This window comes from Theropithecus gelada, chromosome 7a (genome assembly GCF_003255815.1).
Source record: "Theropithecus gelada isolate Dixy chromosome 7a, Tgel_1.0, whole genome shotgun sequence".
Classification (NCBI taxonomy): domain Eukaryota; kingdom Metazoa; phylum Chordata; class Mammalia; order Primates; family Cercopithecidae; genus Theropithecus; species Theropithecus gelada.
Genome location: NC_037674.1, coordinates 29284404 through 29298539, shown reverse-complemented (window position 1 = coordinate 29298539; position 14136 = coordinate 29284404). Strand labels below are relative to the sequence as shown.

Here is a 14136-nt window from a genome sequence, read left to right as displayed (position 1 = left end):
AGAAAATGAGAAATGCACATAAATATGAGAGTCAGTGTGAGAAGAGGCAAGTACATGGGAATTTTGAGGAGACAATAAATAGTTAATTCCAGTTGACAGAAGGTGGTACAAGGCTGACGGTGGGGGATCAGAAAGTCACCATCATGGTGTAGGAATCAAGACAGCTCCACAAATGGTGCCAACTCAGCAAGGGCCAGCAACGCTGGAAGAATTTGACCTCATGGGGAAGCTTCTGGCTACACACACTCTAAGGTCTCTTCCTACTGGAATGCTGTTCAAGGTGAAGGTTCTCTGAAACATTATCACCAAATATCCACATCTATAAACATCCGAGTTTTCTGATCCTCTGGATCCTGAAGACAACAGTTGAAATAAATAATTCAAATGTGTGAGCTTATAATTCCATAAAGCTGTGTCGGGGAGATGGCATCCCACAGTTTGACAACAAGAGCTCTGCACTCCGATCTGGCTAAGGTTACTTATGGAGAAAAGATAGCACTGCTACCTAATGATAACTATGTAGCCATGGAGAGAAAAAATATGTTGGCGTCTGCCCAAATCCCAGTAAGCAGATGGCCATGGGCACAGAAACCATCATGACAACTGGCACCTCTTTGGGATGCTCTGAGCAGGAAAGGGGCCCGGAAAATGTCCTTCTTTGGCTGTCCTTCCTTCAGAGGCATATGGGTGGCACAGGATGGGGAAAATTGCCTGACTGCTGCCAAGGGGAGCAGAGATAGCCTTTAAAATCTAGGCTACCGCAGCTTCCTAGGTAGTCAATCTGGTATCTTTCAGCAACCAGAGACCATCTTAAAAATGTGTGTGCTGATTTCCTCTAGGACAATTGATATCCAACAGATTCCATTCACAGTTGGCTCACAGGATAAGAAGCAGCTAAGCTCCAAGAGGATGGAAGGGTGTGAGTCCTCTATAGCCAGGCCTCATATGTCAGGTGAATGGTACAGGATTGTTTTATCTGTGTTTTTATTCTTAACCAGGTGGTTATAGATAACCAAGAGCACGTGTGTATTCCAAAGTTAAGTACCACTGGATGACTAGGTTTTTTAGCTGGTTGAAGGGTCACCACCAGTAACAATCTGCTTTGCAGAGGGTTGCTCATTTGGAATTTTTAAAAGTTGAAGAAGATCCATTTTTCTGAAATGTATCATCTTGTCCTATTTATGATATTGCCTAACATTTCAAGCAACTACATTAACCAATTGGCATTAAAACATTTCTCTATTATGTCACAACAGATATACACAACCCCCACCCCCGCCCCACACACATACATGCTCATGCACTTCTTAGTCTTCATTTGCCTTTGAGTAAACTTCTTTGAATCAACAGCAAATAAAATACAATGTCAAACTGCTAGCCTGTATCCCAAGAAATAGCAAATGAATTTCAGTAACAAGGACATCTGACTCTCAAAAATCACTCTAATATAAGATAGATATTATTACCATATGAATTGCATTTGCATAACATTTGACTACTTTTCACTCTTAAATCAGTTTTAAATATAGTGGAGAACTACCCATCCCTGCAACAACAACAAAAAAAAACACAAAATGTCACAACAGCCAGTGCATGCAAGATCCCTTTGACTTATATCATTCCTAAATAAATTACATAAACTGTGTTGTTTTATAAGGACAGATTTTTAGAGTGGCAAACCCTAGTTATTTCAGTTGTCTTAGAAATTCAAATAGTTTAGCAGTAAAGATTTCTGATTATTCAATAGTCTACTCACATCAACCAGAAAATGGCTAGTTTAGAGGAGTTCGATCACATCTTTGGTCAAGACAGAGAAGCCATAACCAGCTGCTACTGGCTGCAGATATTATTATGTTATTTGATAATAGCAAGTAACATTTGGTCATATATACCTTTATGAAGTATTATGTAGAGTAATAGCTTAGTTAATGATGACAGTACCATGATCAGGGAACATAATAATAATATGCAAATCACTTAAATTGAGATTGTGAAAGACTATCCCGAAAATATAAGTAGTTAGCATGCAACTAAAATAAATGGTAAGGGATTGGAATAAGTGCGGAGGAAGTTGGGTTGAGAAATAAAAAGTAAACACACACTTACATTTACATATAACTATCACTTTCCACAATTCCACCTGGATTCCAAACTATGTAATCCAAAGTTGTTCCCACAAGAAAGCAATTAAACTTGTTAATTAAGGTACTCTTCTCATTTCCGTGGTAGAGAAGGGACTTTATTCTTAAGGAGGTAACTATTCAACTCTATGCCCTTACTGATCTCTTCTCAAAGAATAGCTTGTGACCACTCAGGCAAGACCTAGGGCCTTGGTTCTAATGCTCTCCCTGACTGTGCCAGTAGGTTGTAAGGGAGTCCGTGGTCTTCCATGGGACTGACCTATGGTAGCGTGTGCAGACACAACTTTTCCTATGGGCAACCCCTAAATTGTTGAATGGATAGGAAAATGAGTGATTATGTCTCAGAGTCGATCTTTTCATATTTTTTAAGATTAACTACAACTTTCTCTCCATCCCTGTAAACTTAATGGAACCAAGAAATAGACGCCAAGCTGTTGGCTTAACCTTTGATTTCACTCACCTTTTCTTCGACAACCGATGCCACAAAGTTAGTTGATGTAAAATGGGGTTTGTGCCTAAATTGAGCAGAGAAATCTGATCCACAATGTGTTGGGTTAAGTTTGGGCTCATTCCAATATGACCCATTTAACATATTCTTTGATTTTAAATCAAGCCCAACTTCTCAGGAGAGCTGTCTGAGTAAAATAAAATGCTCCTCAGAGGAAGCACGAAAAGTCATTGCAAGTAAACTCTCACCCAAGTAAACACAGAACATGCTCTAAAGAAATGCTACCTGATGTTAAAACACAATTAGTTTACAATGTAGCATTTAAACATGAATACCTCCAGCCAAGATCCTCTCTTCCAACTCCGCCATTTGTTTTTTATAGGCCCTTAAAGCTGCTTCTTTGAAAGAAGGACGAATTCTCTTTGGCTTTGTGATCTCCACTGGCTGTTCAGGAATGTTTTGGTTTTCATCTTCTCTTATTTCCATCTCAGCTGATGTTTCATTTAAGGGTTCTAATCCCTCTTCACTAACCATATCATCTGCCGGACCATCATAACCCTCATCTTGTGGAGTTTCATAAGGTGTTTCATATAAAAGGTGATCATATTCTTGCATTTGTTCATCTGTTTCAGTAATACTAGTCCTGTTTTCTAGTTTAGCAAGGACTTGTTCCATCACTTCAACATAATCTGTTTCGTTATCAGCCACTGGTTCAGTATAATCCTCCTCATCCTCTGCTTTATAGTAATAGGGCTCCGTGTAGACATCAGAGTCAAGTGTGGTACTTGACTCATTTGCAGTTGATTGAGATAATGTGCGAAATCTCCCCATTAATGAAGAGCCACTGTCCTCATACCCACTCAGACTCTGTGTGCTTTTGTTCCATACTACTTCCAAGGCTGATTTAGCCCTCTGCAGTGTAGATCCAAATTTTGGAAAGCTGAAAGTCTTATCAGAAAGGTCAATGCTTAATCGACTATGCCATGATTTGGGTGGGGCATCCTCTGAATCATCACTTTGCAATTCACTTTGACTTCCATACATCATGGACAACTGGTTTTGATTTTGGTAAAGCTCATTAGAATTAGCTCCCTGATAAGAATCATATTGGCCAACCCATTGGCCTTGTGGTTCATTATCCAAGCCAGGGCATGGAGAAGAGTTGTCATCTTGAGTGAAGTCGTAGCTCTCTGAGTCATCTTGAAGATCACTGTGGCACTTTCCCAAGTATTCTAGGTCTTTATTGTAAACACCCAGCTGTTGCTCAGAAAGACTATTTGTTTCATAATCAAAACCTTCCTGGGTGGATGAATCCAAGCCTAAATCAGCTCCTTGCTCTACTTGATTCCATTCCTTCCATGGAGAAAGATCCTCATGTAAAGAGAGCTGAGAATCACTGTAATGACTCCGGTCTCCAGATGCACACACCATGCCATTACTCATTCCACTATCCACAGTTTCTGTGTTTTCAATTTCAGTCTGCCCTTGGATACCCTGAACACTTCCATTCAAATGCTGGTCCTTGGGACTGTCATACAGGGTCGCTGTTCCTTCCTGTTTCCTTTGCCATAGCTCCCGGTCTGAAGATGACAGGAGAGAGCTTCCATTAGTTCTAGTGAAAAACTGATTTTCTGAAAAATCCTCTGAGTAAGACTGACACAATTTGGAAAAATCTGATTCAGAACGACTAAGTTTAGCAGTGAAAAAATCACTCTGTGAGTGCCAGAGAGGTGTTGCATCTGCATAATGGGTTGTGGTTTGCTTTTCCAAGATATCTGATTCTGGCAACTGTGAGGAGATTTTATCATAATCTGATTTATTTGAAATTCTGCTGCTATTAGCAGTTTTATTCTTGGATCTAGCACTGTGTGATTTTGAGCTTGGCTTGGAAGTACTTCCCTTTGTTGGAAGCTCTGACTTGGAAAGCACAGCGTAACTGTTTCTATTGAGGTCAGATTCAAGATCTTCATCACTGTCATCAGGTGACTGCCAATTGTTCTTGATTTTTGGCTCTGGAGTAGACAACTTCATATCCATACTCTCATATGTCTGGGAGGATGGTATCCCTTTCTCTTTTCTTTCTCTGATGTCATGAGTTAGAATATCTGTTGAAATTCCAATGCCTGTTCCTTTGAGTTTATATGATTTTTTTAAGACTGAATCCCTTTGCTGAGGGGTTTCAAAGTACACAAGTATGGGTCGAGGCTTTGCATTTGGACAGTCCCTCTGGTGTCCTATCCTCTGAGCAAATTCAATTTTAATAGCATTTGGTGCATCTGAAAAACCCATTTTATCTATTAGAATTTGGTACACCACACTTTCAACATATTCAAATCTGTCTTCAGGCACATTTAAAAATCTCAGGCTTGCCTTGCTACCCATATGACCTAAGTGCTTAATATAATCATGGATGTCTCTAGTTTCCCTCCGGGACTGGACAAACCCTGTACGTAGCTGCTCAATTTCACTTTGTACAACCTCCACACTGCTAGAGATCTCATCGATGGAGTGCTTGAGAGCATTGACATGCCCTCGTAGTTCAGAAAGTTCTGTTTCAATCTGACTTATTCCCTGAAGTTCCTTAAAGATCATTTCCATGACATCATGTGTCTGGCTAATGCAGCCAGAGGAACTGAACCCTGGTTCCAGGGCATTTGTCTTTGGGTTTCGGATAGTTCTGTCCAAAGACTTGCTTCTTATTCCCCAGGATTTTTTCATGGTGCTTAACTCGGAGTCTGAGGAGACACACTCTTGACTCTTTTTCCATTTTCTCAGTTTTCGTAAAGCCCCCAGTTTTAAGCTATGTAGAGTACGCTCCCCGTCAGAGCTGCCCTCAGAGGGTGCAAGGCTGCTCGAACTCTTTCTGTTGCGTCTAACTGGCATTGTGTGTGTTGATTGTGCCTGGTTTTCTGTGCTACTCCTTAGTTCATTTAATGATTCTGAGTAGGAACTCTCAATTGAAGACAGCTCTTGAAGCAGATCCTCATGGTCACTGTTGGTTACTTTAGTATTCTTTTGTAGGCCATTGGCAATAGCTACTCGGTAACTGAATGTTGGTGAGAGGGAAAACTCTTTACTAGCCTCGTCTTCCTTGGTGGATAAGTTGTGAGTAGATGAACACTTTGCAATCTTCTTTACAGTGCTTTTAAAGGTATAAGAAAATTTGGGGGATTTGGTCTGGCCAGCAGTAAGAAAGTCTTGATCCTTTCTCTGCTGACGATACTCTTTTTTTTTGTTTGTATTTCCCAATTTCTTTGTAAACATTCCTTTGCAAAGCTTATGAATGTAAGGTAAAATCAAGCTCTTGAAAAAATTAGCCACCATGGAGAGCAATTAGTGCAAGCTTTTCTGCCTCAGAAAAGTAAACAAGTATCAGGATGAAAATCTGAAAATCCAAGGCAAGCATCACTGTTCAGATGTTCTGTGAATCACTGGAAAGAGCAGGAAGGGCAGGCGTGGCTCTGCCACATTGTCGCTGTCCTGTGCAAACCGGAAGCAAAGCTCCATCTATGAAAGACATTCTTTCCTGGAGGAGGGGTTTCATGAATCTCTGTCATTTCCACACAACTCCATGTAGTGTCTACAAAGAAATGAATGTTAAATATCAGAATTCAATTCTAGATTTATTCCATTTCCAACATGTTTCAAAAGTATTTGTAATACACAACGTGTGAAAAATTGCAGAGGAGGTGGGAGCATACATGAATTTCAATGTAAATTTACTTTTAAAATAATTACTTAAAGCAAATCACTACCAATAACTATGTTTATAATGTTTTTTGATAAATCATTCATGGGTGGGCACAACTGAAATAGTAATAAAAGGTAATAATGATTATTTAGAAAACATTGAGTAATATGACAGGCAACTTATGCAGCCATATTAACTTCATAAAGTCATTTCTACTTTACTTTCTTTCCTAATAACATGTTTACTTACACAAACATAAGAATTTAAATCTAAATATATTTCCTTCACTTCCCGGGTATTCAAAATTCACAAATTAATATTATCTCCATATATAAAACCTGTTTTTATTCATTCAAATAATCTTTTTCTGACCACACAAATAAGTAATCTCTATGATGACTAGTTTCTTGAATTATGTGAAGAAAAAGAAAATAAAGTTAACATTTTAATTTTGCTGGTTTGCCAGCACAGGGCCTTATATGTAGTAGGAATTCAAAGTTTCATTGAATTGAACTTACTATTTTATCAGTGAAATGTAACCCAGAATAACAGTAACAGTCAAAAGGCTTTGTTGGTATTCCAGTATGTGTTTGGGTAGATAATCTATTTAATTCATTAAAGAACACATCATAAACTACAGATTGTCTCAGAAATCTGCTCTTTTATCAGCTCTCTCCACTCGGAAATCTGCCAATTTCACTTCAATCAGGCTCTGCAGGGGATTTCGGAATACATGCTCTGGCCAGGAGCCCAGCTTCACAAGAGAGAGGGCAGCATAAGTGAGAAGAGGAGGAGAAAAGATGGAGTGAAAGAGATGAACTCTAAAGAAGCCCAAGTCTTTCTAGATTTCAAATACTATCAGAGTATCACTCTTCTGCTCTGAAACAATTTGGTGTTCATTCACAAATACAAACCAGGACCTATTTTCTACTAATAAAAACATCAAGAAATTTACTTTTGAGTTAAATTTAAAAAGCATTTTTTTACTCCTATGGGACATCTCCTTGTGAAGAAAGGGCTTTGGAAAGTTAAGCTGCAATAGGGTAGATAAATTATTTTTAAACCAATTTTGGTCAAATAAAATTTTCTACCAATCACTCAATCCAAAATCCTTGGTCTTCCAAACTTAGAAACAAATGCTTCCTTTTGTTTAAATCAAAGTAGCAATTCTGTTAACGCCTCTGATGTTTTCAAATCTAAATTTCCTGACTGGCATTACTGGTTCAAAGCTACTGTTCTAGGTAATAATTGTTAGAAAACGTTTGAGTGGGAAAGTTCAATGGGAAATGAAACCCACCAAATGCAAACTCAGGAACAGGTGTCCACAGTTGCACCCACGAACTCACTTGCTCGTGTTCCAACCACAGAGAACAACCTGTTATTCACTAAGGGCTCCATACTCTTTCATGCCTCAGTAACTTTTACATCCTCTCTAGCCAGAATATCATACATAATCCAGCCCTCACTATCTGTAAAAATTATGTTTAAACTCCAAAACCATTTCAGCAACCACACCAACGGAGCTCATCTCTCTCCTAGCCACTCTTTATTGAAGAACTGGCACACATTTCAGCCACTTAGTATCTCCACCTAGTTGCCCAAAATTAAACTCCATCCAGAACCTAGCAATTTTCCTGAATTACTAATCTCAATAATGTCATCATAATTATCCACTTGCCCACAGCATATACCCAGGAGTCATTCTAGACCATGTGTCATCCATCCGATGTACATTCCTGAGGTGACATAGTCTTGCCTTAGTTCTGAACTCTGTCATTTCTCATCTGGACCATGACAGTTGTAGCCTATGTGGTCCTCCTACTGATAATTTGACTCTTTTTTCAAATCCTAAATGTCTAAAATTAATACAATTGAAAATATATAAGTCTTCCTTCTTGAAACACTATTTTAGCAGTCTTATTTTCTGTCACTCCCATAAGCACATCTGTCTCAGTCATGGTGAAGTAATAGCAGTTCCCTGATTACCATATTTTTACCCCACTAAAGGGCCTTTTTCCATGCTGTTTCTTCTTCCTCCAATTATTTTCCCCTTCCCTTCTCTATTCATATGTCTCTTTCATAAATATCTATAGAATACCTATACATTTGACACCCAGCCAAGGATCAACATCAGCTCATTAGGCCTCCTCAGAGTACAGCACTTCCTCCTCTGTGCTCCTGCAATGTACTCTCAAAATACCATAATTATGTATGTGAAATATTTTATCTGTATGTCTGCCTCTCCTATCTGACTGTAAACTCTTGAAGAGCAGGAGCTGTGTTCTAATTAACTTTAAATTTTTGTATTCCTTGATACATAAGAGACTCATACTGTTTTTCAGATAGGTGATTATATAAATGAATGAAAGTAGGAAACCCATGAACTAATACATAAACAATATAGGTTCCAATAAGCCTAAAGTGGCTGCACTGGGCCTTACACAATCCAGAGAAGGAGAAGCGGTGTGAGCAGAAGAGAAGCATCTGAGACATTCATGTCATGTGCAAAGATGGAGAAGCATCCACGTTATCCAGAGAGGGATGCCTCTAATGGGGAGCAGAGGACTGACAAAATAGAATCAGAAGGTAGACAGTTTTGAAATTTAAGAAGTCCCATTTGAGGAGGAGGCACTAATGGTTATTGGCTTTCAGCACAGTCCCTTGATCCAGATTACCTGCATTGGAATCCCAACTCTGTGATACACTAGCTGTGTGGTCATAAGAAAGTTACTTCCTTGGGAGGCTGAGGCAGGCGAATCACGAGGTCAGGAATTCGATACCACCCTGGCCAAGATGGTGAAACCCCATCTCTACTAAAAATACAAAAATTAACTGGGTGTGGTGGTGCGTGCCTGTAGCCCCAGCTACTCAGGAGGCTGAGGCAGGAGAATCACTTGAACTCTATCTCTACCAAAAATACAAAAATTAGCCAGGCATGGTGGTGCATGCCTGTAGTCTCTGCTGTTCAGGAGACTGAGGCAGGAGAATCACTTGAACCCGGGGGCCAGAGGTTGCAGTGAGCTGAGATGACGCCACTGCACTCCAGCCCGGTGACAGAGTGCGACTTCGTCTCAAAAAAAAAAAAAAAAAGAATAAAAGAAGAAGAAGAAAGTTACTTCCCTACTGCTTTTACTGCTTTATCTTGTACATTAATTATATTGGGACAGAAATAGCATCTCCTCATAGGATAGTTGTAAGGTTTAAATAAGTTAATACATGTAAATTTTTGGAGCAATGTCTAGAAGATAGCAAAGCCCAGTACATGTTAGTTATTACTAGTACTGAGAAGAGTAGTGAAAAGGTTCAAGTAGCAATCACAGAAGACTAATCAGGTGGTACCTGATGTGAAAATTATGCTATAGTGGGGGGCAACCTAAGAATTCTGCTAGGTTGGAAAATGAAAGAGGAAGAACAAAGACATTCTAAAGAAGCAGTCAGAAGTGAAAGGGAAGATACCTTTATCTTTATGGTTCAGCAACAATTTCCTAACGTTGAAATCTCACCTTCCTAGTTACTGAGCTCCTACGGTATGTGTGTGTGATACAATCCCATCATAAAACCATAGATGTCTTAGGGAAAGATTCGGTGAGTTCAAAATACCGCTGTGGCACTTCCTTCAGACAAGTGACTGAGATAGGAAAGGAAGATGACATTTAATGATCACCTGTTATGTTTCAGAAACTTAAATTATCTCTGTAATCCTCACAGAAACTCTTTAAAGAAGGCATCATTATGCCTATTATACGAGGATATAACAGATTCAAAGAGATAAAGAGATACAGCCAAAAACAGCACCGATAAATAAAGTAAGAAAGTAGTTTGGTCCTAGTTCTGGAGTCTATGAAACAATCATTTGTATGTAAAGTGAATGTAACCAGTGGTAACTGACACAAGCCCTTATACCCATCCCATACAAACCCACATACCTACTCCTCTCTCTGAAGTTCTTTGTTTTAAAGGAAAATGGCTCAAATCAGGAAAAACTCAAGGTGGATGAGAGGTAGCTGGAGGGTGAACGCTAAGATAACATCATCTCATCTTAACTACTTGAATTCCAAAGCTCCAACTTACTCTCCAGATATTTTAACTGTAGTTACAAAACCATATATTATCTTCGGTAATGAACTTTAGGGATAAGATTTAAGACTTTGGAAAGAAAACCTTTGAGAGAGATTAAAACAATAGACTATGTTGTTATGGGAAGCCTTCGTAATAACATTCAATCATTATTTACTATGTACCAAGCACTGTGTATGCAATTTTCTAAAGTTTATCTCATTTCGTTCTCACAATAATTGTATAAAATAAGTATTTTCATTTTCCAGATAAAGTGACTCAAGGTTTAGAGTTTCTGAAAACTTGCTTAAGGTCATGCAATTAACATGAAACACAGTCTTGACTCCAAGCCCCAGATTTGAACAGGAAGTGTATAAACTCTGAAATTAATATTAGTGTTTAATGGGAAATATGGTTTGCAGATATGTTAATATATTCATTTTTAAGAGAACTATTTAATATGACTCTAAAAGTTAGATACCCTAGTGGGCTAAAGGAGATAATGAACTTTTAAACAGTCAAAAATTTATTGCTAAATCATTACCAGAATTAAGCGAAAGCATTTTCAGATCAACAAACAATTTTATGTTCCTTATTGAATGCATTAAAGTATTTTATGTTCCTTATTAAAGGCAGTAAAGTACTAAATACCCAGGTGAGTTGGATATTTAGAGGTTAACTTTCAAGACAGACAAAGAAGACAAAGGGACAGGACCTCTTATGGTACAGCCCAAGGAGTTCTCCTCCCCAAGTCCTGGCCTCAGGACCCACACTTGTCTCACTGGCCCTGATTCTGATCTGTATTCCTGTCTTTGGTCTAGAAATATGCTTATTACCTGGCTTTTCTTGTTATTTTTAGTTCTGGGTCACATGGGCAGGATGTGCAGGTTTGTTACATAGATAAACGTGTGCCATGCTGGTTTGCTACACCTGTCAACCCATTACCTACGTATTAAGCCCAGCATGCATTTAGCTACTTTTCCTAAGGCTCTACCTCCCCTCAACCCACCCCCCAACAAGTTCCAGAGTGTGTCGTTCTCCTCCCTGAGTCCCTGTGTTCTCATTGTACAGTTCCCGCTTATGAGTGAGAAGATGCAGTGTTTGGTTTTCTGTTCCTGCGTTAGTTTGCTAAGGATAATGGCTTCCAGCTTCATCCATGTCCCTGCAAAGGACATGACCTCATTCCTTTTTATGGCTTCTTAGTATTGCATGGTGTATATGTACCACATTTTCTTTATCCAATCTATTTTTGATGGGCATTTCAGTTGATTCCATGTCTTTGCTATTGAATCACTTGACTTTTTGACTTTCTCTTTACTGTTATTTGCTTAATCCTAGACTAATAGAATAACCTTACTCTTAACTGCTCCTTCATTTGCATTAAGTTTCTGTTATGTGTCCTGGACTGTGTTATGATTAGAATTATTTTCCCACAAGAACATAGGAAAAAAAGCCTCTGCTTTTCAATACAACAGCACCTCATCAGCAAATGCCCTATACTTGCTGATTTAAAAGAAATTCTTTCAAAATACATAAAAGGGTGATACATAAATATGGTTCACCATATATCTGTTCAACAGTAAATTCTTGGTGATTTGGAAAGTAGCTGACTCAAAGAAGCTTCCCATCAGGTAGGAGGGCAGAATCACTGCAACAGAGAAGGAGCAACCCTAACAAAGTGCAGAAAAGGCGCAACTGAGCAAGAGGGTTCCTGTGGAAAACAGCATTGAGTAGCAAACTGACCAAGTAACTTTATAAGCGGGCTCCTCCAAACACAGCAAAGAAGAAAACCAGAGTAGCTGGAGATGGAAGAGCAAGCCAGATATACCAATAGCATATGAGGAACCACCAGGATTGATAAGGGGGAGCAGGTCGAGGTGGAACAAGTTGGGACAAGGCAGATGATGAGCAAATAAGTTGATATTAAAGATAAAATTTTAAAAAGCATCCTCTAGAATGTCTTTATCAGGTCAACGTAGATTTATACCTGCTTTATATATCCTTTCCACATGAAGGAGTAAAAGGATGTGTATGTAATGTGACTGATGGTCACAGGGATGACTCTGACAATGCGAATTGCTGGAACACAGTACACATTAAATAATGTTTGGGGGAACTGTTAGTTGTTTGCCTTACTTTAAGGCGAAAGCAATAAACCAATGTATATTAAAATATTTCAACAAAAATGATCAAGTCAGAAAGTGATTAAAAGGTTTTCCCTAAGCTAATATACTATTTTTTAAAAAAATAAACAGGAAGACCCCTTTCCCCCAAGAATGAAAGTCAAATGACTCAAGCATCCTCTTTAATTTTAGCTAATCATTAATTTTGTGAATTTCTTCACCCAACTAAAACCCACATACATTCTTTATTCATTCCCATTGTTGCTACTTTTGTTTAAGAGTAAACAATGGCACTCAGTACTAATACTTCCATAGCACTTAGGATCTACAAAGTCCTTTTGTGTGGCTTATCTCAAACAATCTTCATGGTAATCTTATAAGTATAGCATCTCAGTTTATGATCAGGAATGCTGAGCCTCAGAGATGCTAAGGTAGTTGCCCAATCGCCTAAATCTAAAATTATTTCACTATCATAATTTACATTCTCCTTACTTTAGTCAAAGAATACTACAATAGCTTACTGGTCCCCTAAAGTAACATTCTCCACTATTTCAAACCTTCCCATTGACTGATTTCTATCTAATTTCTCTTAAATATCATTTTCTTCTCCTCCTTCTCCCCATGAATGATTGTGCACCTTCTGCTCTAGGCCACTTCATGGTACCCTGTATGCACACGTGTATTCTTCCATTGTTTTATTCTTGTTCTTCACTCTGTCTAGAATGTCCTCCACCTATTCTGTTCCAACGCATTCAAATGAGAAATCAAGACTCATCTTTTCCACAAAAGTTATTTAACTTGTCATCTTTTCTTTTCATTATAGTCCTTACAGTCTATTTAGTCTGAACCATGACATTTAGTCCTTAATTATTCTTCTAAGCTGTTTACCAAATAGCTCTTATACATGTGTTTCCATTTTTAATGTCTATTATATGCCAGCCATTGTCTTGAGTGCTTTTTATAGATTATATTAATGTTTGATAGTAAACTTGCAGTAGATACTGTTATGAATCCTCATTTTACAGATGAAGAAGTACGAGAGCCTGAGTATCTAGCCCAAAGCCATGTAGCTTGGAAGTGATGCAGCCAGCATTGCAACCAATGTGACTGGTTTTAGAGTCCTTTCTCATAAACACTATGCTATACTACTATGCCCAGGAGGACAAATCTTAGGGAAATAGGTGGTGACCTATGTAGTATGTTTGAAGAACTCCCCTACTCAAGAATAATCTATACTAGTTTTTATTATTAGAGCTTTATTTCTTTTATTTAAAATTTTGGTCTTTGTTGAAATGCAAGTCTTGCCACTGGGCCCCTAGGTTTTAAGGCTTATCAGGCACTTTGTACTTTGGTATAAATGGTTTATCGGGATATCCCTCAGGATTTGGAGGGAGAGTGGAGAGAACATTAAAAAGCCTGAGTCACAGAAGCAGAGATGACCAAAGTAAACATGGATAAATGGGGTCACATCAAGTTAAAAAGCTTCTGCACAGTGAAGGAAACAACCAACAAAGTGAAGAGACAACCCAGAGAATGAGAGAAAATATTTGCAAACTACCCATCTGACAAGGGATTAATAACCAGAATATATAAGGAGCTCAAACAACTCTACAAGAAGAACATCTAATAAATCCAATTTAAAAATGGGCAAAAGACTTGAAGAGACATTTATCAAAA

General features: G+C 38.4%; 1 protein-coding gene across 2 annotated transcripts in view; it reads right to left on the bottom strand.

Annotated features, from left to right (window-relative positions):
* UNC13C (unc-13 homolog C) overlaps positions 1–14136 on the bottom strand; it is a 690142-nt gene that overhangs the window by 639642 nt on the left and 36364 nt on the right. For both annotated transcript variants that reach the window (XM_025390112.1, XM_025390110.1), the window contains one exon: positions 2925–6169. In XM_025390112.1, the coding sequence (XP_025245897.1) occupies positions 2925–5913 (2989 nt within the window). In that variant the 5' untranslated portion in view covers positions 5914–6169. Of the gene's footprint in view, positions 1–2924; positions 6170–14136 lie in introns of those variants that run through there.